Here is a 20,270-nt window from a genome sequence, read left to right on the forward strand (position 1 = left end):
GAATGTTTTGTTTTCCTCCTGAGAGCTGCAGCAGTGTGTTACTTTAAAATATTTTAAGTATGTTAAATTATTTAAACCAAACACCAAATTAAAATATATATTAGTTTTTTGGAGTGTCCCCTAATTTTGGTCATTAAAGGTTTGACCACTTTTCTTAATGCTGCTCACAGGCAGGAATGAATGAAGGATTCTTAAACATGAATAAAACCTTTGAAAATGAAACATTTCATTTCATATTTTGTGCAAAAATACTCAAACTGGTGTTCAAGGCTTTCGTATTCCAGGGAAAAGACCATGCAAATGTTTTTGTCTGATGAACTGTGCAAAGGGACGCAGGTGCTCCGAGAAACAAATGTGCCGTCCGGGCGTCATGCAAATGCCGCAGTGCAACAATACAACCCCTTACTTGTGGTCACGGGCCATTAAGAATCCAAAGGGGAAGTAATGCCACATTTAAATCAGTGCCATCAGGTACAAATACAAGTGCATTTGTCTTTGTATTTATTTCTCACAGCAGCACATCATGGATGGAGGATGGAAGAAACTACTTTTCTTTGGTTTGTACTCTTCCCTCAAATGACATTTAAGGGCAAACAAAAGTTGAACATTGTGATTATTGGGTCAGGAAGCTTTGTGCTTTGTTTTTGTGCGGATGTGTTTCTCACTTTTGTCTCCATCCAAAGGGAGCGTCTGTGTGCTGCTGCAGGTCGCTCACCAGGCGGGTAAGAGTAGCTCAGCTAAAACGGATGGAGTGAAGCTAAGTGGGACCTTGTTTTCCCCCCAAACTGTCTCTGACTACCAGTACATCCTCATGAAAGGGGAATATGACTGGATGACTGCCTCGAGCTACTGCAGTGAGCACTACCAAGGCCTGGCCACCATAACTACTCAAGAGAACATCACCAGAATAAACAGCCTGATGAAGCCTTATCCCACACGCGGCGCTTGGATCGGCCTGTACGACGACGTCAGCGGCTGGAAATGGTCTCAGCCGGACGAAGGTGTCACCGCGGGGGCGCAGGAGGAGTTTTGGAATTGGCAGCAGGGTCAGCCGGACAACAACGGGTCGGACAAACACTGCGTCTCCATGACGGCCGGCGGCCTCTGGCGGGACAACAGCTGCACGCTCGTCAATCTGCCGTTCGTTTGTTTCAACGGTGAGGGCCGCGTGGGCGTAGAGCCGCCCGCCAAAACAAAATCAGGGGGCCACATTTTTCATTTGTTAAATCTGCAATTATTCTAAGGCAGTGTAAACCCGTCATTTCTAGTTTTTCAGGTGATGACACACTAATAAAAATTATGCACTGTAAGTGGTTCTTTGGAGGCCATAATCTGTCCGTTTTCCTCCTCCACGTAGCAAGCAGTGTGGACCCATACACGCTGGTATTTGAAGGGATGAGCTGGGTGGAGGCTCAGAAGTTCTGCAGGCTGCATGAGACGGACCTGGCCAGCGTGAGGAGTCTTAAGGAGAGTGAGGAGATCCAGAACATACTGAAAGAAAACATGGAGGTCTGGATCGGCCTTCACCGGGACTCCTGGAATTGGTCCGACGACACCAACTTCTCCTTCAGCAGCTGGTCGGATGAACAGCCCGATAATGACGTCAACCCCGAGGCCTGCGTCAGCATGCTGAACGGGGGGTGGAACGACACCCTCTGCAGCACCAGGTTGTACTTCATCTGCCAAGGTGAGTCCCAAAGTACTCGAGTACCCAAGAGTAGTACCGCTAGAAATCGCCAGCTGGATTCAGTAAGAAGAGGAAAGGACGCTGCCAGAGGGAGGGAATGTTTCAGAAGCTTCATTCCTTCAGTAACTGAACCCTCTCTCCGTACTCTTTCTAGGAATACCAATAGCATCCACCACGACCACCACCACCGTCCAGCCGGGTAAGACCTCAACGTGGACGTTACGAGTGGATTCACACCCACGCATCAAACAATTATCACTATTTACTACTAGGATGCAATATTCACAAATGAATGGAGGGTTTTTGATCACGAGTTTCATTCAAGATGAGTTTCAGAGCTAAAAGCACGTGTCATGTAGTAATTGTTGCCCCAGTTGTGCAGAGAAGGACTACCACGGTGAAGATGAAGCTGATGAGTAACGCCGACCTGGAGGACCCGGCCGTCAGTGACGACCTCTTGCGGCAGGTGGGGCACACAGATATGTTTGAATGTTACGTTACGCGCGGCGCCACTGAGGAAAACAGATTTCATCTCGCTTGTTTGACAGTTTGCGGCAGCTCTTAAGTCGCAGGGCGTCACTGACGTCAAGTTGACCTGGAAGACGTTGAGGAAAGAGCCGCAACCCACAAAGAGAGGTAACGATTGTGAGGAGATCAAATCTGAAAAAATGTAAAAGCCACGGGTTAAAAATGCAATGTATGTCGCTTTGGATAAAAGCATCAGCTAAATGTAATGCAATGTATTGAAATCACCAATTACCTGAAATTTGATATACAGTTGTGTGTGAATTGAATTTAGCGTGTTATTATTGATTGATCAACACTTTTTAATGTCTTTTTAGACTAAAAAGCTTTTCATTCAGGAAAGGCTTCTTGATTTTAAGTTAAATCACTATCAGCTATTTCTTTTCTTATCGTAGTTTTTATCACTATACACTGTCTCTGCTGCATTCATTTGAATTAAAAAGTGCGGTACGATACTAATATGTCCTCAGTAAAAATGACCATTTAACCAAATTATTTTTTCTAGGCGGAAAGTGATTTTGAAAAGGATTTTAAAGTGGAAGAAAGAAGAAAAAAAAAAGATTTCTCAAGCAACATGTTCAAATTCACCTTGTTTTCATTTTTCAGCGCTCATTTAAATGATCACACTGTGCTAAATGTAGCGTTAGCAAAGGTGCCCTTTCTGATTAAAGAACATCGGTTGGGCTTAAAGTGAATAGTCAAAGAACTGAGAGATAAACTATTGTGTAACTTTGGTGTGTTTTTTAACTTTGTAGAATAGATGAATGTAAACTAAAAGCTATTAACTAGCACATATGTAGTACATTTAAACATATGTTTAAATCCGGGGTTTGTTTTATATAATTGACGTACCTGGTTTACATCGATTTAGCCTTTGTGCTTAATAGATGTCAGCAAACTTTTCATGTTGCACAATATTTCACCCTACTTGGTTAAAAGTAGAAAAAGAAAAGACTGAAGTGGTTTAATAGACTGCAGATGTGAAACTGTGACGCTATCCTTTTTGGAAATTGTGTAAGTCTACGGTAAAGTGGACGCCGCGCCTGCGTTTGCACGCTGTGCGAATCTCCAAACCTTCACATTTAAATAAAGTACTCATAAAGAAACACAAGCGAGGTCATTTTCACAATGGTGGAGGTTTCTGTTTGACTTCACCAACTGGTTTCCTACTTTGTGAATATGTTGTGACGTCAACAGATGAATGTTGAAGCATTTCACTTTTGTTTGAAAGGTTAAAGGCATGTAGAAAGGGGAGAGCCATTTGTAGGAAACATACTCTGTTACTATAAGTGCAGTCACTGGGCGGAAGGACTTGACTTTCATTTCTGCGTAAACGTAACTTGAGACTTGCCCTTTGTGTTTAACAAATCGATGGTATTTGTGTTGTTGTTGTGGGGCAAAGCGTAGAAGAGCAGTGGCGTCCAAACCAACGAGATACACGGCAGATTAATAGTTCAAGAATGTACAGTATGCAGGAGGTGTGACTTAAAATTGTCCATAAATAAAATCCTCAGGCTCATTTGTCATTCATTCACCTGCTGGAACCCAAACAGGTGAGAAGATTTCCAGAAACCTTTTTTTTCCACTGCTTTATCTATTTATGCAACACATTTTGAATTATTCTGCTGAAACCTAAATTACATTATCAGGCTTTCATTGATTTATTTATTTATTTTTTACAAAGTTAAATTTACCATTTGTCCATTATGAATTGCTGTTAAATTTGACCACATTTTTAATTTAATAATTGGTTTTAAATGAGCTACAAACCTTTCCAGGTCATTGAGAAACGGGAATAAAACCCTCAGTTCTGCTGGGAAAAATGCCAATATTCTATTAGTCAACAATTAAACCTAGAGAACAACTTCAACAAAGTTCAGCTGTGGTTGATGTGAACGGCAATAGCCTTGTAGAAATATACTCATAAACCAGCCATTGCGCAAATTAGCATCTTCACCTGGTGAAAACATTAAAGAAAAGTCTAATTAAGAGATTAACATGAAATGCACTTATTGTAAGATGCTTTGGATAAAAGCGTCAGATAAATGCACGTAATGTAACATGCAGTTTGTTTTCGTCACCTCTTCAGGAACTTGAATTCCGCTGGTCCACTTTTTTGAAACAGAAATACCAGAATTTGCATCCTCCTCCTGAAGTCTAAGCGAACCATCATGGAGTGGACAGAAGAGGAAATAGAAAATTATAATTGTCTAAGGAGGATTTTTGATGCGCATTTGAGAAGAAATCCACATGCTACCAACACGCGACTGTTGTCTTTTTTGGCGCTGTTGAAAACGTACCTTCCTGAGTCCTTCCTCCTCATGTCTGAGTGCCAACAGATCCTTGGACCACCTGATCCGATCTTCGGAGGCCCCCCCTTTGAAAAAAGCATGGAGCCTTTTAACTTCCTTATCAAAACATTGGATCAAAGATGTTTGATTGACCCCGTTCGGGCACAGTGGTCTGTGCAGCTGCTGGCTGACTCTGGGATTTCCAGGAGTACCACAGTGAAGCAATTGATTATCTCCCTTTGTGGAGATGAGTCCCAACCGGGCATGCTCAAATTCATCAAAGATTTACTGACAAAGAGAGAATTTGGAGCAAAAGGTAAAGCGAAGTTCTCAAGGTTGATTCAGGATATACAGGATAAAGAGAATTTCTACAACTCTGTTTCCGTCTTAAAAACTGCATCAGATAAATTGAGACAAAACCCCATTTACCCCCAAACCCTGTCTCGACTCCATTATATCAGAGGAGGCACCAATAAGTTTAACCAAGCTGAAAAATGGGCAAAGACGGCCATTGAAAGAGCTCCAAATAACTCTTACGTGGCTGACACTCTCGGGCAGGTGTACAAGAATCGTCTGATGAAGGAAGCCAGGACACTGGAGGAGAAAATACGCATGGGGAACGAGGCCTTGGAAGCCTTTGAAGATGTGGAGAAAAAAGCAGATGGAGAGGAGGGCCAGGAGATGGTGGAAATGGCCGGTGCTATAAGCATTTCCAAAACCTTCAATAACCGAGGCCTTTTTGGCTTCCTTCAAGTGGCACAGATACTCTTACAAAAACTTCCTTCACGGGAATGCGGGCGTTTCATCGATGACTTAAAAATTAAAGTAAAAGCTAAGTTTGACTTTTTTGAGCGTTACCTAACCTACTCCCAGCCCAACGAGACATCAACAGAGCCACGTTTCTTCTGGAAGCACATTGTACTGTGTTACGAAAGTTACACAACAGAAAAGGCAGCTGAATCCAAGAGCTTCCCCGGCCTTCTGGAGGCTCTGAACCGCGGCCTTTTCACATCAAAGGGACGGCGTGCCGGTTTCATGAAGGCCGAGCGAACAGTGTCGGATTTGGAGAGAATCCAAGATGATTTGAGGACCGCCTACCAGACCGATCCTGAAGACGTCCAAGCAGCGGAGAGTTACATCCTGTCCAACATCATCTTGGGCAACGAGATGCCTGACTCTCCTGAGCTCACCCCAGTGAACGAACTCCAAGCAATAATAACCAGATTGTTGGAGAAAGGGTCTAAAACCCCTGAATTTTACCTCATGGCTGTGCTGTTGTTCTGGCCTGAGGAAGAGCCTGAAACGGTGCAAGATGAGGATGATGAAGAAGTGGAGCCACCGGCCACAGAGGATGAGGAATCAGAGGACGAACCCCAGGAGTTTGACACCAGCGACGAAGAAGAAGCAACAAGCACAGAGCCAGAACTACAGTTTCTTGGGGTCCTGTCTAACCCCGAGGTGCAACGCTATGTCACACTCATGGAGAATGCGTACATGACATCCGATGCCAAGTATCATCGAGGCCGTTGCCTTCTGCCTCTGTTTTTTCTGGGGAAGGGCTCTGGACTGAGTAGGTGGATCCACAAGTCAAGGTTGGACAAGATTGTGGAAAACGAGGTGAATAACGAGCTAGATGAAAGGGTTGGTCCCGTGGAGAAATGGATGGAGCGGTTCAATAACAAATGGATTGACGGGGATGTGTGGCGAATCCTGGAAATCCAAGACATGCTTCTGCCAATCCGGATGGTGCTACCGGACTCTCCACAGGAGCATGAAGAAGAGGAAGTGCTTGTTTATGCCCGAGGGAAGAAAATAAAGGTTAAAACCAATGCTGAACCCGATTCAGCGCTGAGCCCGGCGCTTTTCTATCTTGGCTTCACCATTCAGGGTCCTGTCGTCTTCAGAGTGGGGACAGTGCACAGTGATTGATGACACTTTTGGACTGCACCAAACCTCATGGCATCCCTCTCAATAGTTGCTGAGATATTTCTGTGTTGTGGTGGACTGACCGATAGGGCTGCTACTTAAAAAACAACAACTTTGAATTAGATAGAATCATGAAGGAAATACTGTAAGATTTACCCCAAACTATGTAGTTTTTCTGTCATTTTTTAATGTTTTAGTTGATGGTTGTATCTTCAATCTCATTGCCAAAGAGTTGTTGATTTAATTGTTTTGCATTAATGAATTCTGTGGGTGGTGGATGGGTGTATGAAACATTTTCTTTCCAAATTGGAGTTACATTTGGTCAATTTAATTAACTGTGATTGAACATACTTTAAGGGTATATTAACTAGGAGAAAAATCTGATATTGTTATAAAAGTTATATAAAAATAAAAATAATAACACATTTCTGACTTTTTTCCCCCTGATCATCTTTTTTGTACTAATTTTGAATAGAAATACAATCCAAGATACATTACATTTTCCTCAGGAGTTGTTGGTTGTTTTAAAATGTATTATGCGTGTGTATTCTAACATAAATCACTATTTAAAAAAAAGCTTTGTGCTGTTATTTTGGCAAAAATATCAATACGATTGTTTGCCCCGACCCCATAATATCACTAAACACCGTGTGACACCATTCGAGAAACAGCGCCCCCGGTGGTCACACACTGCATGTAGCGTAGCGCAGTTTCCGAGGGGCCCTGAAAGCAGCATTTCCCCCGCATCAACCTGCCCCGGTCGGTGGCGGGTAACGTTGATTCGCCGTTAGTTCGCACAGGTGCGCGTCGACGCGTCCTGTTTTTTGTTTTTTTTGTCAACCGACGAACCTTCCAGATAGCGGACGAAACGCCCGGTGACTGTAACGTGTCCTCGGACCCCCTGAAAAGCCAACCAGGACCAACGTTACGTTACTTGCGGTAGGGACAACGGCAACAACAACAACAAGAACAGCCGAGCTACCGGGTAACGTGTTAACGGTGGTCCCCCGGCACGACAGGTGCTCCGCGGCTTCGGTATTCGCCTCGCCCCCCCCTCCCTGGTTCGTGATACGGATGCGCTTTCACTGCTCTGGAATCGGTGTTTGGGCTCTGCGGGAAGGACGCACCGCGACCCCGGCAGGTAAGCGGCCCGCACGTCCGCCGTGGCGTCGTTTAACGTCAGTTCGTCGCGCGGGGGGGCGGTGGTTAGTGCGGCGTTAGCTAACCGGAAGAGCGGTTAGCTAGCGCCTTTCGTTACTGTGAGCTAGCTGGACGGGCCGTTTTTACAGCGGCTCCGTGTCGAGGCTCGACCGGTTAATAACCGCCCAACTTACCGGACTTTAAACGGACTGTTTACAACGAGCCTCGCCGGGCCGGCGGGAGAAAGTTGCCTGAAGCTACAGTGAAAGTTAAAACATGGTGGATCACACGCTCCCGAAGCCGTAGGTGATGTAACGTTGGTCAATGTGCATCTTTTAAACTACTGTACCTCAAATGACAGAGAAAAATCGTAAATATTCAAAAGGTTGGGCAAATATATAATAAAAAAACAAATAAAATATTTTTGGCTTTGTTTCTTAAAAATAAATCAACCAACTAATTGGTTGCATAATAATGTTTTATTTTTTTTTTATTCTATAAATTAAAGCAGGTTGAAACGACGCCAATTAATCCATTTATTGACAAATGGCATTGTCCTTAGATCATTTTGCTTCATGACAAACGATTAATCTGTCCTTCAAATTGTTGTCACATTTTTAAAAAGTGAGCATTTTCTTTCTTGAACGTTTAGCAACCTGAGATCTACAGGGGCGGAAAGTTCTACATCAGGACACCTGCAGGCCCCTTTTCTTCTCCCCCTTCCACACCGCGCGTCCTCTCCATCCCTCTCCAACCATCCTCTTTCGCGGTGTAAATACTGACATGGCCTCGGCCCCGTCGGAGCAGTCCAGCGTCCTCCAAGATGAGCTCACCTGCCCGGTGTGCCTGGACTTGTACCGCGACCCCCACCTGCTTCCGTGCGGCCACAACTTCTGCAAAATCTGCCTGGACCGCCTCAAGCGGCAAGCGGATCGAGGTCGCTTCCGCTGCCCAGAGTGCCGCGACAGCCACCGGTGCGGCACCAACTTTCAGAAAAACTTCAAGCTTTCCAACATCGCCGATGACTACCGGCGCCGGCGCAGAGCGACCGCCGCAGCTTCGAAATCCAAAGAGCCGGTGCCGTGTCCTCTGTCAGTGCCGCAAGCCCGACGTCCGTTCGCCGTGCCGTGTGACTACTGCCCCTCGGTCGCCGCCGAGGCGTCGGGCATCAGTGTCGTGGCGGACGGGTCGTCTGCGGCCAGCGTTTCTCAGGAAGGAGGCGACGAGCGGGAAGCCGCTGCTGTGTCCGTGTTCGCCGTCAAGACCTGCCTGAAGTGTGAGGTGTCGATGTGCCAAGAGCATGTGAGACCACATCTGGAGCTGCCGGCGTTCCGCGAGCATCCGCTGACCGAACCGAGGAACGACCTCTGGAAGATGAAGTGCCCAGACCACGATGAGATCTACAGGTGGGACGCCCTTGCACGCGTGTATTGCTGCATTCATATATTTTTGAAAATATGTGTCTTTCATCTTGGGTCAGTGATAATCAGGTTATGTCTGATGTTTTCAAGGGTTCCACCAAGCCCGTTGCTCAAGCTACTTCTTTTGCATACTTTCAATAACTTGTACAACGCCAAACAAGACACATTTTTACACAATCCAAATATTTTAGTTGTATTATTTCCCTCCTTTTTGAAGTGCCTCTTTGTGCAAGATTGCATTTCAAGAAAATCTTTCGTTCATCTAAATCCAAATTTTATTTGTTATGCCTCTTCAGATATTACTGTTTGGATGACAGGGTGTGCGTGTGCAACGCTTGCAATATAGAAGGACAACATTCAGGACACACAATCAAGACTCTGAAAAACACAGTGAAAGATATAAAGGTACACTTTTTATTGTCATCATGGGTTTACAAAGACATGGGAAGTCCGTATTGTATGAAATGATTTGTAATGTTTCGCTCAGAAACCAGTTTTCAGTCCCATCATACGGCAGGATACTTAACCACATCATATTTGTGCTCAGACTGGCTGCATTATGATTTTTTATAACACTGTTTTGAAGCGCGTTGTATTTAGAAGTGAAGATGTTTGGACTCTGGGATTTGTAACTTAGTCCATTCGGTTTCACCACCTTGTGATTGTTTGACTCACAAAGTGTGATGAGTCTGGAATCCCGATGAATGAATGACGTGTGTGTGAATGACAGTCACATGACTCTGTTGTCCTTCTATAGGACAGTTGAATCCACTTCCTGTGGCCTCATTGTCCTGAACACAGTGTGAAGTTGAGCTGTTTCCAGTTCATTGCTCAGTATATTCAGCCCAGAAACGTGTTGTGTGGGGGCCTCTACGGCAGAAACGACTCGTCACCAATGTCCTTTTCACTCAAACTTCTTTATTAGTGTATTCATTTCAAGCCCTAAGCAAAGTGTGTTGATCTAATGTCTTTATATTAGGGATGTCAATAGATTAAAAAAAATTAACCAATTAATCACACATTAAGAATTTCGTTAATCTCGATCAGTGGTGATTAATGAATGTTGTTGTTACAATGCTGTTTTTAATGTTTGTTTTTCTTCTAAGGACTAAATTTAAAATAAATGTTGAACTAGCGACTCTTCCTGCTGTCCTCGTGCACTTTGCTCTCAACTCTCCATCATTTAACGGCTGTGTTTGACGTGCCAAACGGGTCTCTGTTATGGGCACGATGAGACGAGATGAGAATAATCCAAGCTGATATCAAACCGAGGTGAGCAATGGAATCACTGTTTGACTTATGATGCTGCTGTTTGCCCTTTGCTCCTCACGTTCTCCAGGGCTCGCTGGATAAGCAGCTCTACAGCATAGAAAGGAAGTACAGCATGGCAGAGAAGAAGCTCCAGGAGCAGAAGGAGAAGGAGAGGCAAAACAAGGTAAGATGGCACACATTGTTCCTTCAACCCGACCAACAGATGTTAAAGTAATGGCGTCCCCAAGTGTTCTCCGTATGCTGATTCAAACCTTTTTTAATGTTTCAACTCTGATTAAATTGTTATTTAATGTTTTCTGAGTTTGTTACATACAAAATGAGTTGCAGCCTTTTTCAGCACCACGGACAGCAACATGAAGATGCTGCGAGGCATCATGTGTGCGTTAACGGGAGACATATAAAACATAGAACTTGTGTAAATTGAGCAAGTAAAGTAAACACCTCTCTACAACTCTATTAAATAATACTTAATTTGATTAATATAATATGGGAGTGAAAACACTGTCAAATGTAACTGCCTCGCTATGTTAAATTGGTAAAAGTAAATTAACTTTGCAGTAGAGCTTTAAGTTATAAAATCTGCTCTAAATATTAAATTCATATTTATTTATTATATATATATGTCAAATTAAATAAAAATAAAAATATGAAATGTAAAAAAAAAAAAAAAAATGAACGTAAAAGATATTCTGTTGACATGAAAGTAGTAACTTTTAGATTTAAATGAAGCCACTGATAAAACATGACTTGATTCTACTAAAGTCGGTAACTGTCTCCTCATCACTTCCCTCATCTAGAAGTTCCTGGACGACTCTGAGCAGTGCTTGACCCGGCTGGGCGAGGAGATGAAGGCCAAAGTACACCGCTTCGTCACCAGATTGCGAGACTGCGCGCGCACTCATTTTGACACAAACGGGCCGGCCATTCAGAAGAACATCTCCAGGATCTGCCAGGACCAGGCCCGCCTCCAGGAGGTCCGCTGCGGCATCGAAGGCCTCCTGCAGGAAAACGACTCTTTCCGCTTCATTGAGGTGGGACGCGGTTTTGGTCCAATAGGGACAAATTACATAGACTTCAGATTACTGCCGTCACCGGCCTGAAAGTACAGTAAGGCACAAAGTGCACCAGTTACTGGACTTACAGGCTCATGATTTAAAGTTAACCGGGTGAAGCCTGCGTGTACTTTGTGTTAATCAAATGGCATAAAGCAATGTTACACTACTGGTGAGTTTAAAGCCGTTTGAAAGAAGTAGTTCTTCTTGTGATACGTTTAGAAGGATTGTCCTCAGAACGAACGGTGAGAAAAACCGTGACCGCTACCTACCGCCAAGTTATTTATATGTAAATCTTTTGTTTGTGATTTGTGCACTAAAATGTTGTCTTATTTTCAGGCATACAAGACAACAGGAAAACGGTACGTAGCACTTTGATATTCAACCAGGGCTTCAACATCCTCTATATGATTTCCTGTATTGATTCTTTAATTTATTTTGTATATTAAATGTGAGAAAATAGTTTAACGTGAATCTGAAACCCGTAAATCATTCATTATTAAAATAGGCACCAATAAACTTTGTTTACAAACCAATCGATCGATATTACGCGCTGAAATGAAAAGAATCAAGACGTCTTGACATTTAGAATCCAATCTTCATTTGTGTGTTTCAGGTGCCGCAAGCAGCTGAGAAAAAACATGTTCTACCCGGAGTACGTGGACATGGAGACCGAGGTTCTGGGTGTGATGATGGAAGAAGAGATGAGGAAGTTCCTCGATGAAGAACTAGCAAGTCACATTGTTTCTACCATCAATTCCCTATGTAAGAAAATTTTCATTTTAACGTCACTTTGTTCTCGTGAGCTGTGACTGAAAACTATTACAAAATTGAGTTTGATAGCAGCAAACAATATACATAAAAATAAGATTACACAGAAGTTATAACAATGTCCGTTAAGCGATGGAGGCTACATCTCCGGGAAAGAAGCTGTTCCTCAGCCCGGACGTGCGTGTCTGAATAGTTCTGTTGCTTCTGCCCGCTGGCCTTCGTGGGTCGGGTATATAATCATTATGGGGGGTGGGTCGGGTATATTCAGCTTGTACACAGAGTCGGGAGCTTGGTTCCTACAATCCTCTGCACTGTTATGACCACCAGGCAGTTTATAATGCTCACCATTTTTGACAAGGAGGCGTTGATGCAAATGCAGGTGCCTCAAATGTGCTGGAAAAATACCATCAGCACCTGTCTAGATGTCCAATCAGATGTGTTCTATTCTGTCAGGTCCATTATCATCGGGTCATCTTTCAGATATCCAGGAGGAGGAGCAGGAGGAGAATGAGGAAGAGGCTGCGGACGATGACGATGACGACCTCGATGACAGCAGCGTGGAGGAAATGAGGAGCGATGGGGAGGTGGACGACGACGAGGAGGAGGAAGAGGAGGAGGAGGAGGAGGAGGAAGGCCACAGTGAGCTAACCCTGTATGATGAAGAGGAAGAGGAGGAGGAAGACGAAGAAGACGACGAAGATGAAGAGGAGGAAGAGCAAGAAGTTTAACTGAGTATTTGTATACTGCTATTAAGCCACTTTGGCCAGATGCTTAGGGTTCAACATCTGTTTCGGTGTTGCACTCATCTATTTGAATGTTCATGTACAGTTCAGGACTCGAGCAGCTGCCACAATTTGCCTCAAATCCCCCAACAACACACTGAGAAGACACACTGGATGATGACAGAGATCCGTCAGCTGGATTTAAAACTGCACTGCGAAGCTGCTGAACTTGAATACGGTGCAAACCTCTGCATGTCTTCGATGCCTCATTTTCTACCACTTTGCAGATAGAAAAAAAAATGGAATTTGTCTCAGACAAATTAATTAGATATGTTTTGACAACTTTCCATGTGCATTTTGTATATAGCAGGTGCTAGGAAGAGAGCTTGGGAAGTAGTTTTCTAAGCATTAGGTAAGGAAATGTTTGAAGAACTTGACTTTTCCATCACTATAGAAAGCCTTTTGAGCTGCAGCCGTAAACAGGCGAACATATTGGGACTGTTTTGGATTGTGGTTATTGTTTCATTCATGCTACAGTTAAACATGCAAGCCAAAGAGTATGGATGTGGGAGAGCGTATGGATACTTTAAAATGTTTGGTTTGCTGGCATGACATTAGAAAATGAAATGCAATGTTTTAAAAACAATGTACAACTTGTTAACAGTCTACAACGGCTACATGATGGCTTTGCTTTTCCTAGTTGTGCTTTAAAAGCAGTTCATACATTGTTTAAAAAAAGTTCCTATGCACAGTTCATACATTATTCTTAATATCAGTTTCCGGCTGTGAGGAATTTTGCACTTTACTACAAAAATGCTATGTAAAACCCGAAATATATGAATGTCAACGGTTAATATTTGATTTTGATACAATTGATTTTGTGAGGGGCCAAACTGAAATAATATAATAAAGCCCGTTGAAATGTGCAACGTTTTTTTCCTTATCAATGATGACAAACGCAAGTTTGCATGATTAACTTTAATTTACAGTTAAACGAGTGTTAAGATTGTTAACTTTCCAAAAAATGTTTCCTTTCATTTCAGTTCTAATGGGTTTCAAGAAAATTCCAATGTGGTCAGAAACCAGGCAATTAGGAAAATTAAATTAATGATTTTACCAAACAAATGAATGAAAATTCTTCAAAACCTAGTGCATTATAAGCATTAATAGATACACGGGTTTTAGGACTGATGATTTCATGGCAGTAGTCTTTAAGCCTCGGATAACACGCAGGAATACGCAACACATTCAATTCTACACAACGGGTCGCTTTAACGCAAATGTGAAGAAAACCAACGTTCCCCATGTCCCGGAACCTTCGTGCTGCTGCTGCCAGACCACGGACACATTATAGGACGGACCGGTTTCCTGTGAATACTTCCGGGCTCGGCAGCAGCAGCAGTCAGCGTGCTTGTGTTTATACCGTTTTAATGGTAGTTGGATGTAAGCGGACTCACCGACTCGCACCGCAGCAGCCGCGCGCGCTTCCCGCCAAAGAAGCGCAGCCATGAACGCCGTCTTTCGCCAGGTGACGTCACTTTGGATTCCTCTCCGCTAAACGTCAACGTCTCATCCGCAGAGGTCACCGGTTGTCAAACGACCCCCCGCTGTGTGTTCCGGTGGTCCCAAGTCGACGTTCAGCCTTCAGCATTTAGTTTGGGGATGCGAGTTCTTTTTCGATTAATCATCCTGAGCACGAGTTCTCACAAACACAAAGTACTGTCTGGAAAGGTGTTTATTTTGTACGGAAGTAGCTTTGTAATGATTCGTCTTTAAAGTGATCATTTACAAAATATTGAACTTTTAAACGTTTAAAACACAACTTGATATACACTTAAGTAGCATTGCAAACATCCACAAAACCAGTTAATCCCTGGTGTTGTGTTGTTGTTTTTTACCAGTAGTGCAACTGGCCCTTGCAGTTTTTTGGGAGGGATATTGGGAACATTTTAAAAGGGTTAAATTGTTTACTTTTATTTTAATAATTTGAAATCATGTGTGTGGAGGTCAAACTTTCACCAGAAACAGAATCCGAAGCCACTTGGTGAATTGCTGCAATATAAGAATAAAATAAGCAAAAAACAAATGTCAATCATCATGTGCTGTCCTCCCGTATCAAAGGTCTGTGTGATTGACTGTTCAAAACTAGTAGGATGTTTTTGAGAAGCGTTTGCTGGTCGAAGGCTGATTTTCTTCTGCTGCAGGTCACGCGCCAGGCCTTCGTGTTGCAGCGAGCGCTCGCGTCATGCCGGTGAGTCGTCGTTGTCGTTGTTGTTGTCGTCTTTTTTTCCCTGCAGAGAATCAGGCAGCCACATAACTAACTGATGTAAAATATACTTGCAGTATATAAATATTTTTGATTAACTGGTTGGTCACAAGAATCCAGACTTAACGCTTTCTCTAATAGGTCCTAATTGGCTTTGTTGATTTAGACATGTGTCTTATTAATAACGTCTCTAACACGTATTATTTTATATGAAGGGCCACGCCATCACTGCAGCATCCGGCTTGTGGTGAGTACTTAAAGACCATTACGAATGCATCACTTTTTGGGATAAAATGTATGGCATATTCATACCACATCTCTATTTAAATTGACACATTTTCTTCTCATTCTCAGCGTCTGTAAACGAAAGACAATACAGAACGATGCCAACGCACGGGATTGGGAGGTGGAGACATCTTTTACCGAAGGAAGCGGTGAGAACGGATTAAAAAGTCGATCGCTTCTAACAACTGATTTTACCGGGTTTTCTTAATGCAGAATCGAGAGTCCAAAACGCGGCGTCTCGTGTCTTTTCAGCCCAAGAAAAAGAAAGACAAGCTCCAGATGAAGGAGATCCTGGCCGAGACGGACACGGCGTACGGCAGCCTCAACGTGACGGTGTCGGGTTACGACATGACGCTAGTGGAGCACTACTCGCAGTACATCCACAACCTCTGCAACCGGCTCGGCATCAAAGTGGCCGATAGGTGAGATGTTCATTCCTCATCCGCGTGGGGACGAAAATCGGCAGGAATCTCCAACGCTTCCGTGTTTTTCCGCCCACTTTCCCTCAGTTATATTCTGCCGACCAAGACCACGGAGGTGATGCTGATGCAGGAGCAAGGCACCAAGATGTTCGTCGACGCCGTCCTGAAGACCCACGAGCGCGTCGTCCAGGTACGGATGTTCGAGCTGCCGAGTGCCTCCCCCGAAGGGGGTCCGGCCCGCCCGCCCGCCCGTTTGACCCCGTTCCTTTGTCCTCTGTTGGTCCAGCTGAGCAGCCTGGAGGCCGTGGCGTGCCCCGTCCTCCTCGACGTGCTGCTGCAGAATCAACCGGAGGGCGTTGAGCTCTCTGTGAGCGAGGTGAGTCGGTCTACTTCCTGGAGAGGTGTCGCGGAGTGAACCGCCGGGATAATTACAGCGATTTTGAAAACCTGTTTCCATGTCCGCTGTGTACACGTGAGTGCGTAACGACCTCGCCTCTTTCTGTGTTTCCGCTCAGCACACCGAAGCCCATTTCCAGGCGCGGTTCAAAGGTCGTCCAGAGCTGGAGGGGCTCATCGCTCAGTTGACTTATTGAGGATCCCCCTTGTTTATTTATTTATTCAGTTAACGGAATGCATCGGCATGAAAATAAGCTGTATACATTCATGTTTTACATTATTTTGTGAAAATAAAAACCTGCTTATTTTCCTGATTGAAGTGATTGTCTTATTTATTCAATTCTGTGTACAAAATAAAACCGTTACAGAAAAATATAACTCTGTAAAAACGAAGCAAATCAAAGAACTCTTAAACACTTTTTTAGGCTACTCTAGTTGAATGGATCATTTTAAATCAAAAATGCATTAATTTATTTATCATTTATTGGTTATTTAATTCTGTCAAAGGCTTCAAACAAATATCTTTGCCGAAATTTTCATCGGCTGTAGTTTTTTACATCCTTGTGACACGTCGCATTTAAATTATTTAAAAAAATGAAAGTCCCGTTCTAATAAACCAAAACACCACACTGCTTAATATCACCACTTTACTTTTGAGCCTCATCAGCACGTCGTCTTCTTGAGGATCTAACGGAGCGCGTCTTTGCCTCCGGGGCCGGTCACATGTCGAAGGACTGACTCTGACTCTGGAACAGAAAAATAAAAAACACAACATTGGTTGATTTTATTTTAACAATTTTTTTTCATTTTATTTTATTTTTTTACATTTTTTTACATTTTTTTTAAAACTATTTCCTGTTATTTCGAAATCCAATTCGTTTTTTTCCACATTACTAACCTCCAGTGACATCTGTTTTTTTCATCCTCGAGTTTTCTTCTGCTACACAGAATAATAAAATGGGATTTAGAAAAGAAAAGTAACGTTCTCTCCCCAAACAATGACTCCGCTATTCTTCCTTATTTTAACATTTTCTGATGTTCAATCCTAAAATACACACTCAACTATTTTCATTTTTCCACACTCACACAGCATCTCAGGCTCATGCGCGTTACCCTTCTTGTCCGTCTGCACGGCGAAGGCGACGGGGCCTCTGATGGTGAAGCCGAGGTAAAAGGAGACCCGCCGCGGTCTCCACAGGCTGTCCTGGTTGTTCGCCTCCAACTCAACCCCCGCGCCGCCGACGGTGGCAAAGAGCCGGTAGTTGCGCACCACCCCTTCCACCTTGACGAGGCGCGCTTGGACCTCGGGGTCGTGGAACATCCTCTCTCCGCTCCAGGGGTCTTGTTTTGTCTCCTGGCTTTGCTCGAGCAGCAGGTTTTCCAGGACCTTTCTGTGGACCATCCTGTCCAGGCCTTTGCCGTTTCCCACGAAGAACAGCGGGCGGAGGCGCCTTGATCGCAGGTGCATCTCATACGCAACTTCGAACGAGCGCTTCATTCGTCGGAGCAATTGCCCGAGGTCCAGGGCACATCTGGCTTCCCCGTCCGCGGGCCAGCAGAGGAGCAGGGTCAACATGTGGAGCTCGGGCGAGTCGTTGAGGATCTCGGGCATCTTCTGTTTGAGTTCAGACAAACGTTTGCGGTCAGAGGGGAACGCCGCGTCCGCGTTCGTGCGCACGACAAGGGAGACGATGTAGTTGATGGATTCTTTCTGACGAAAGATCTCCTCCCACCATGTAGTTATTTCTTTGAGGTCCGATTCCCTGCACTCGCTCTCCAGGCAGGAGAGCACTGCGGCCGAGGTGTACACCTTTTTCTTTTTGAGCCTCTGGATGAGAACAGCGCCCGTTCGCTTGAGATCTTCGGGTGGGTAGCTTCCGACAAAGTTCTCGTAGCACTCTGAGCTGCCCGCGGAAATGTAGTCGGGGTCATCTTTCAACTTGGGCTTTGAGTAAGTCAGATACTTGTTGAAGAAGGCGCATTTTCTCTCAATCTCCCCCCTGAGGCTGTCTATCAGACCCTTGAATCGGATGAGCCGCTCGTCTCCGAGTGATTCCAGGGCGGCGTCCAAGGCCACTTTCTTGGTGAGAACCTCTCTCCAAGTATCCTCCTGCTCGACCAGAAGGTGAAACACGTCGTTGCAGAGCTGCAAATAACCGAACTGCCCTCTGATGTTGAAATGCTGCGAGACTCTGGTGTCGCCGTCCCCCTCTCATGTCCTCCCCGCGTTCATTTTCGGCCAGTTTTTCTTCATCTTTGAACGCTTCGATGGCCCTTGAGGCCAGCTGCAGGACCGCGAGCGGGCCGAGAGATCCCGCCGTGTTCTTCAAACGGTTCTTGTGGACCTGGCCCAGTGTGTCGCCGACAAACGAGTTTCGCGGATCTCTCAGCTTTGCCCTCTCGGCCCACAACTCGGCCAGGTTGTAGTGTTTCAGCTCCGTGCAGTAAAAACGAGCGAGCGCCTGCGGGAGAAACGGATCGCCGTCAAACAGGTTTGACGCCGCCTTTAGAACCGACGCGCTCTGTCGTCCGCTCTCCATCCTCTGGATGTCGAGGATGAGCCTTGCGTACCTTTCTTCGTCCTCTTGGGTGTCCGCTGCGTTGGCCGGACCCGGCGTTTTATTCCTCCGTCTTGGTTTTAGTCCTCTCTTGGTCAGCATCCCTTTGACAAAACCGACAACCTCATGCGGAGGACTCTGATCTTTGCACAGACGGGTCAGCAGGTTTCTCGCCGTGTCGCTTCTGGTCACGCCGGACTCGGCCATCAACTCGGTACAACGCCGCGCTATCAGCGGGTGAGCCATGCGCACCTTCCCGTCGGCCCTTTCGTCTCGCTGGAACACGACGAGCAGGTGGCTGAAGGGCTCCATCCGGTCCTCCAGGGAAAAGTCCCCGCGGCGGCGGTCGGCGTCGCGTTGGAGGAAGTCCTGGCACTGCCACTCCGGCAGGAAGGAGCCGGGCACGTAGGCGTTCAGCAGGGACAGGAAGGCGGCGAGCTGCGTCTTCCGCGGCCTGTCGGCCCTTTTGGTGGGTTTGAAAACGGAGCAGGCCGCTTCGACGTAAGCCGGGGAGAAATTAGTTTGCAGGATGTTGAAGCCGTGGAACCGATGGCATCGTTCGCCGTACATTTCGTAGAGTTCTCTCTTTTTTGCGTCAAATTTGAGCTTCTCTTCTTCGGAGAGCGCTTTCTGCAGGACGACGTGGTCGCCCTGTCGAACGTCGTCCTTTCGCACGCAGTTGAGTAAAATCAACACAGGCACATAGGTGGAAATAGGCCCCTGGGCAATCCTCGCCCTGACGCCGTCTTTCAGGTTTTCCAAAAGCGTCTCGTCATTCACCAGCAGCAACACGGTGTTGTTGCCGCGCCGGCTGCCCGCCGTGAAAAGCGCGACGACCTCCTCCGCGACCTTCGCGGCGTCGGAGGTTGAGCCCGTCAAAACGGCGCACCTGAAGGTTCTCCTCAGGTCCCACAACACCTTCATGGCCAGCGTGGTGCCGCCGCATCCCGGCTGGTGGAGCAGCTTCACGGTGGATGTTCCTTGGAGTTTACTCCTCGCGTGTCGAATTTTCTCCACCAGCGCGTCGTACCCGTCTCGCGCGATGAAGGGCGTTCGGGCGCCGCCGGACCCTCCCTGCTCGCTGATGTGGAAGTTCAGCCATTTGGGCGGGGCCCCTCTGTAAAAGCTTTCCTCCGTCTCACGGAGAAGCTCCGGAGGGAAAGACTTTCCCTCAAACTGATTGGCGCAGAGCACATCCAACAGCGACAGGGACTGCTGGGTCTCGAAGGTTCCGCTCTGGGCGCCGGGCCGCGACGGTTCACTCGCCATCTTGGGCTTCTAATTTCTTGCACCTTGATCGAAAAAAGAACAGTACATCATCATTGAATGAGCTGTTTTTGCACCCGTGGAATACTTGAAACGCGCTCTTACCGCTGCCCAAATGCTGCACGAGTCCCGTCACGCCGCCGTGTGCGGTTACCATGTCCTAAAAGCTGCATGCCATTCACACGGGGAGGGGTGTGGCCACAGCCGACTTTTCACCAATCAGATCACATCTCTGTGGCTGACACCTTAAGATTATCCTGTGTACGCATG

The 20,270-nt window shown here is 45.6% G+C and overlaps 5 protein-coding genes and 1 long non-coding RNA gene across 13 annotated transcripts; 4 read left to right on the top strand and 2 right to left on the bottom strand.

Moving 5' to 3' along the window:
* The first annotated feature begins 480 nt into the window (after positions 1–480).
* On the top strand, positions 481–3,182 carry LOC120822652 (C-type mannose receptor 2-like). Its single transcript, XM_040182468.2, has 7 exons — positions 481–557; positions 684–1,157; positions 1,358–1,687; positions 1,842–1,886; positions 2,062–2,153; positions 2,236–2,323; positions 2,718–3,182. Exons 1-7 carry the CDS (start codon positions 524–526, stop codon positions 2,726–2,728), a joined length of 1,074 nt encoding a protein of 357 aa, XP_040038402.2. The 5' UTR covers positions 481–523; the 3' UTR covers positions 2,729–3,182.
* On the bottom strand, positions 2,220–7,882 carry LOC144410219 (uncharacterized). The gene is made up of 4 exons (XR_013468134.1): positions 7,764–7,882; positions 4,513–4,589; positions 4,294–4,369; positions 2,220–2,347 (listed from the first exon to the last, which is right to left on the bottom strand). It is a non-coding gene; the product is annotated as an uncharacterized LOC144410219 (long non-coding RNA).
* On the top strand, positions 3,648–6,852 carry LOC120822650 (sterile alpha motif domain-containing protein 9-like). Its single transcript, XM_040182462.2, has 2 exons — positions 3,648–3,765; positions 4,302–6,852. The coding sequence occupies exon 2, from the start codon at positions 4,384–4,386 to the stop codon at positions 6,430–6,432; it is 2,049 nt and encodes a 682-aa protein (XP_040038396.2). The 5' UTR covers positions 3,648–3,765; positions 4,302–4,383; the 3' UTR covers positions 6,433–6,852.
* LOC120822651 (E3 ubiquitin/ISG15 ligase TRIM25) lies at positions 7,093–13,733 on the top strand. Of its 8 annotated transcripts, none has more exons than XM_078105445.1 (9): positions 7,093–7,368; positions 7,449–7,570; positions 8,222–8,975; positions 9,287–9,395; positions 10,330–10,425; positions 11,060–11,293; positions 11,654–11,676; positions 11,931–12,079; positions 12,539–13,733. In XM_078105445.1, exons 3-9 carry the CDS (start codon positions 8,353–8,355, stop codon positions 12,811–12,813), a joined length of 1,509 nt encoding a protein of 502 aa, XP_077961571.1. In that variant the 5' UTR covers positions 7,093–7,368; positions 7,449–7,570; positions 8,222–8,352; the 3' UTR covers positions 12,814–13,733. The 8 variants fall into 8 exon arrangements, with proteins under 8 accessions (XP_077961571.1, XP_077961573.1, XP_040038400.2 ...); XM_078105447.1 differs by having other exon boundaries at positions 12,566–13,733; XM_040182466.2 differs by having other exon boundaries at positions 7,110–7,570; positions 12,566–13,733.
* Positions 13,734–14,113: 380 nt separating this feature from the next.
* mrpl48 (mitochondrial ribosomal protein L48) lies at positions 14,114–16,495 on the top strand. The gene is made up of 8 exons (XM_040182469.2): positions 14,114–14,335; positions 15,012–15,058; positions 15,289–15,320; positions 15,428–15,507; positions 15,611–15,780; positions 15,868–15,970; positions 16,067–16,156; positions 16,296–16,495. The coding sequence occupies exons 1-8, from the start codon at positions 14,315–14,317 to the stop codon at positions 16,371–16,373; spliced, it is 621 nt and encodes a 206-aa protein (XP_040038403.2). The 5' UTR covers positions 14,114–14,314; the 3' UTR covers positions 16,374–16,495.
* A 146-nt stretch (positions 16,496–16,641) lies between these two features.
* On the bottom strand, positions 16,642–20,242 carry LOC120822655 (sterile alpha motif domain-containing protein 9-like). The gene is given in 5 exon segments (XM_040182472.2): positions 16,642–16,922; positions 17,075–17,116; positions 17,263–18,167; positions 18,169–20,026; positions 20,106–20,242. Coding segments are annotated over 4 exon segments (2,841 nt in total). The 5' UTR covers positions 20,004–20,026; positions 20,106–20,242; the 3' UTR covers positions 16,642–16,863.
* Positions 20,243–20,270: the final 28 nt, after the last annotated feature.

The sequence above is a fragment of the Gasterosteus aculeatus genome, chromosome 7, assembly GCF_964276395.1.
Source record: "Gasterosteus aculeatus chromosome 7, fGasAcu3.hap1.1, whole genome shotgun sequence".
NCBI lineage: Eukaryota > Metazoa > Chordata > Actinopteri > Perciformes > Gasterosteidae > Gasterosteus > Gasterosteus aculeatus.

Bases quoted from the DNA above. Each gene is read 5' to 3' on its own strand.
- LOC120822651 (XM_078105445.1), top strand. From the start codon at position 8,353: ATGGCCTCGGCCCCGTCGGAGCAGTCCAGCGTCCTCCAAGATGAGCTC. The intron at 10,426-11,059 runs GTAAGATGGCAC...TCCCTCATCTAG, and splicing joins AGAAGGAGAGGCAAAACAAG to AAGTTCCTGGACGACTCTGA. The intron at 11,677-11,930 runs GTACGTAGCACT...TGTGTGTTTCAG, and splicing joins TACAAGACAACAGGAAAACG to GTGCCGCAAGCAGCTGAGAA.
- LOC120822652 (XM_040182468.2), top strand. From the start codon at position 524: ATGGATGGAGGATGGAAGAAACTACTTTTCTTTG. The intron at 558-683 runs GTTTGTACTCTT...CTCCATCCAAAG, and splicing joins GAAGAAACTACTTTTCTTTG to GGAGCGTCTGTGTGCTGCTG. The intron at 1,688-1,841 runs GTGAGTCCCAAA...TACTCTTTCTAG, and splicing joins GTTGTACTTCATCTGCCAAG to GAATACCAATAGCATCCACC.
- mrpl48 (XM_040182469.2), top strand. From the start codon at position 14,315: ATGAACGCCGTCTTTCGCCAG. The intron at 15,059-15,288 runs GTGAGTCGTCGT...TTTTATATGAAG, and splicing joins CGAGCGCTCGCGTCATGCCG to GGCCACGCCATCACTGCAGC. The intron at 15,508-15,610 runs GTGAGAACGGAT...GTGTCTTTTCAG, and splicing joins ATCTTTTACCGAAGGAAGCG to CCCAAGAAAAAGAAAGACAA.
- LOC120822650 (XM_040182462.2), top strand. From the start codon at position 4,384: ATGGAGTGGACAGAAGAGGAAATAGAAAATTATAATTGTCTAAGGAGG.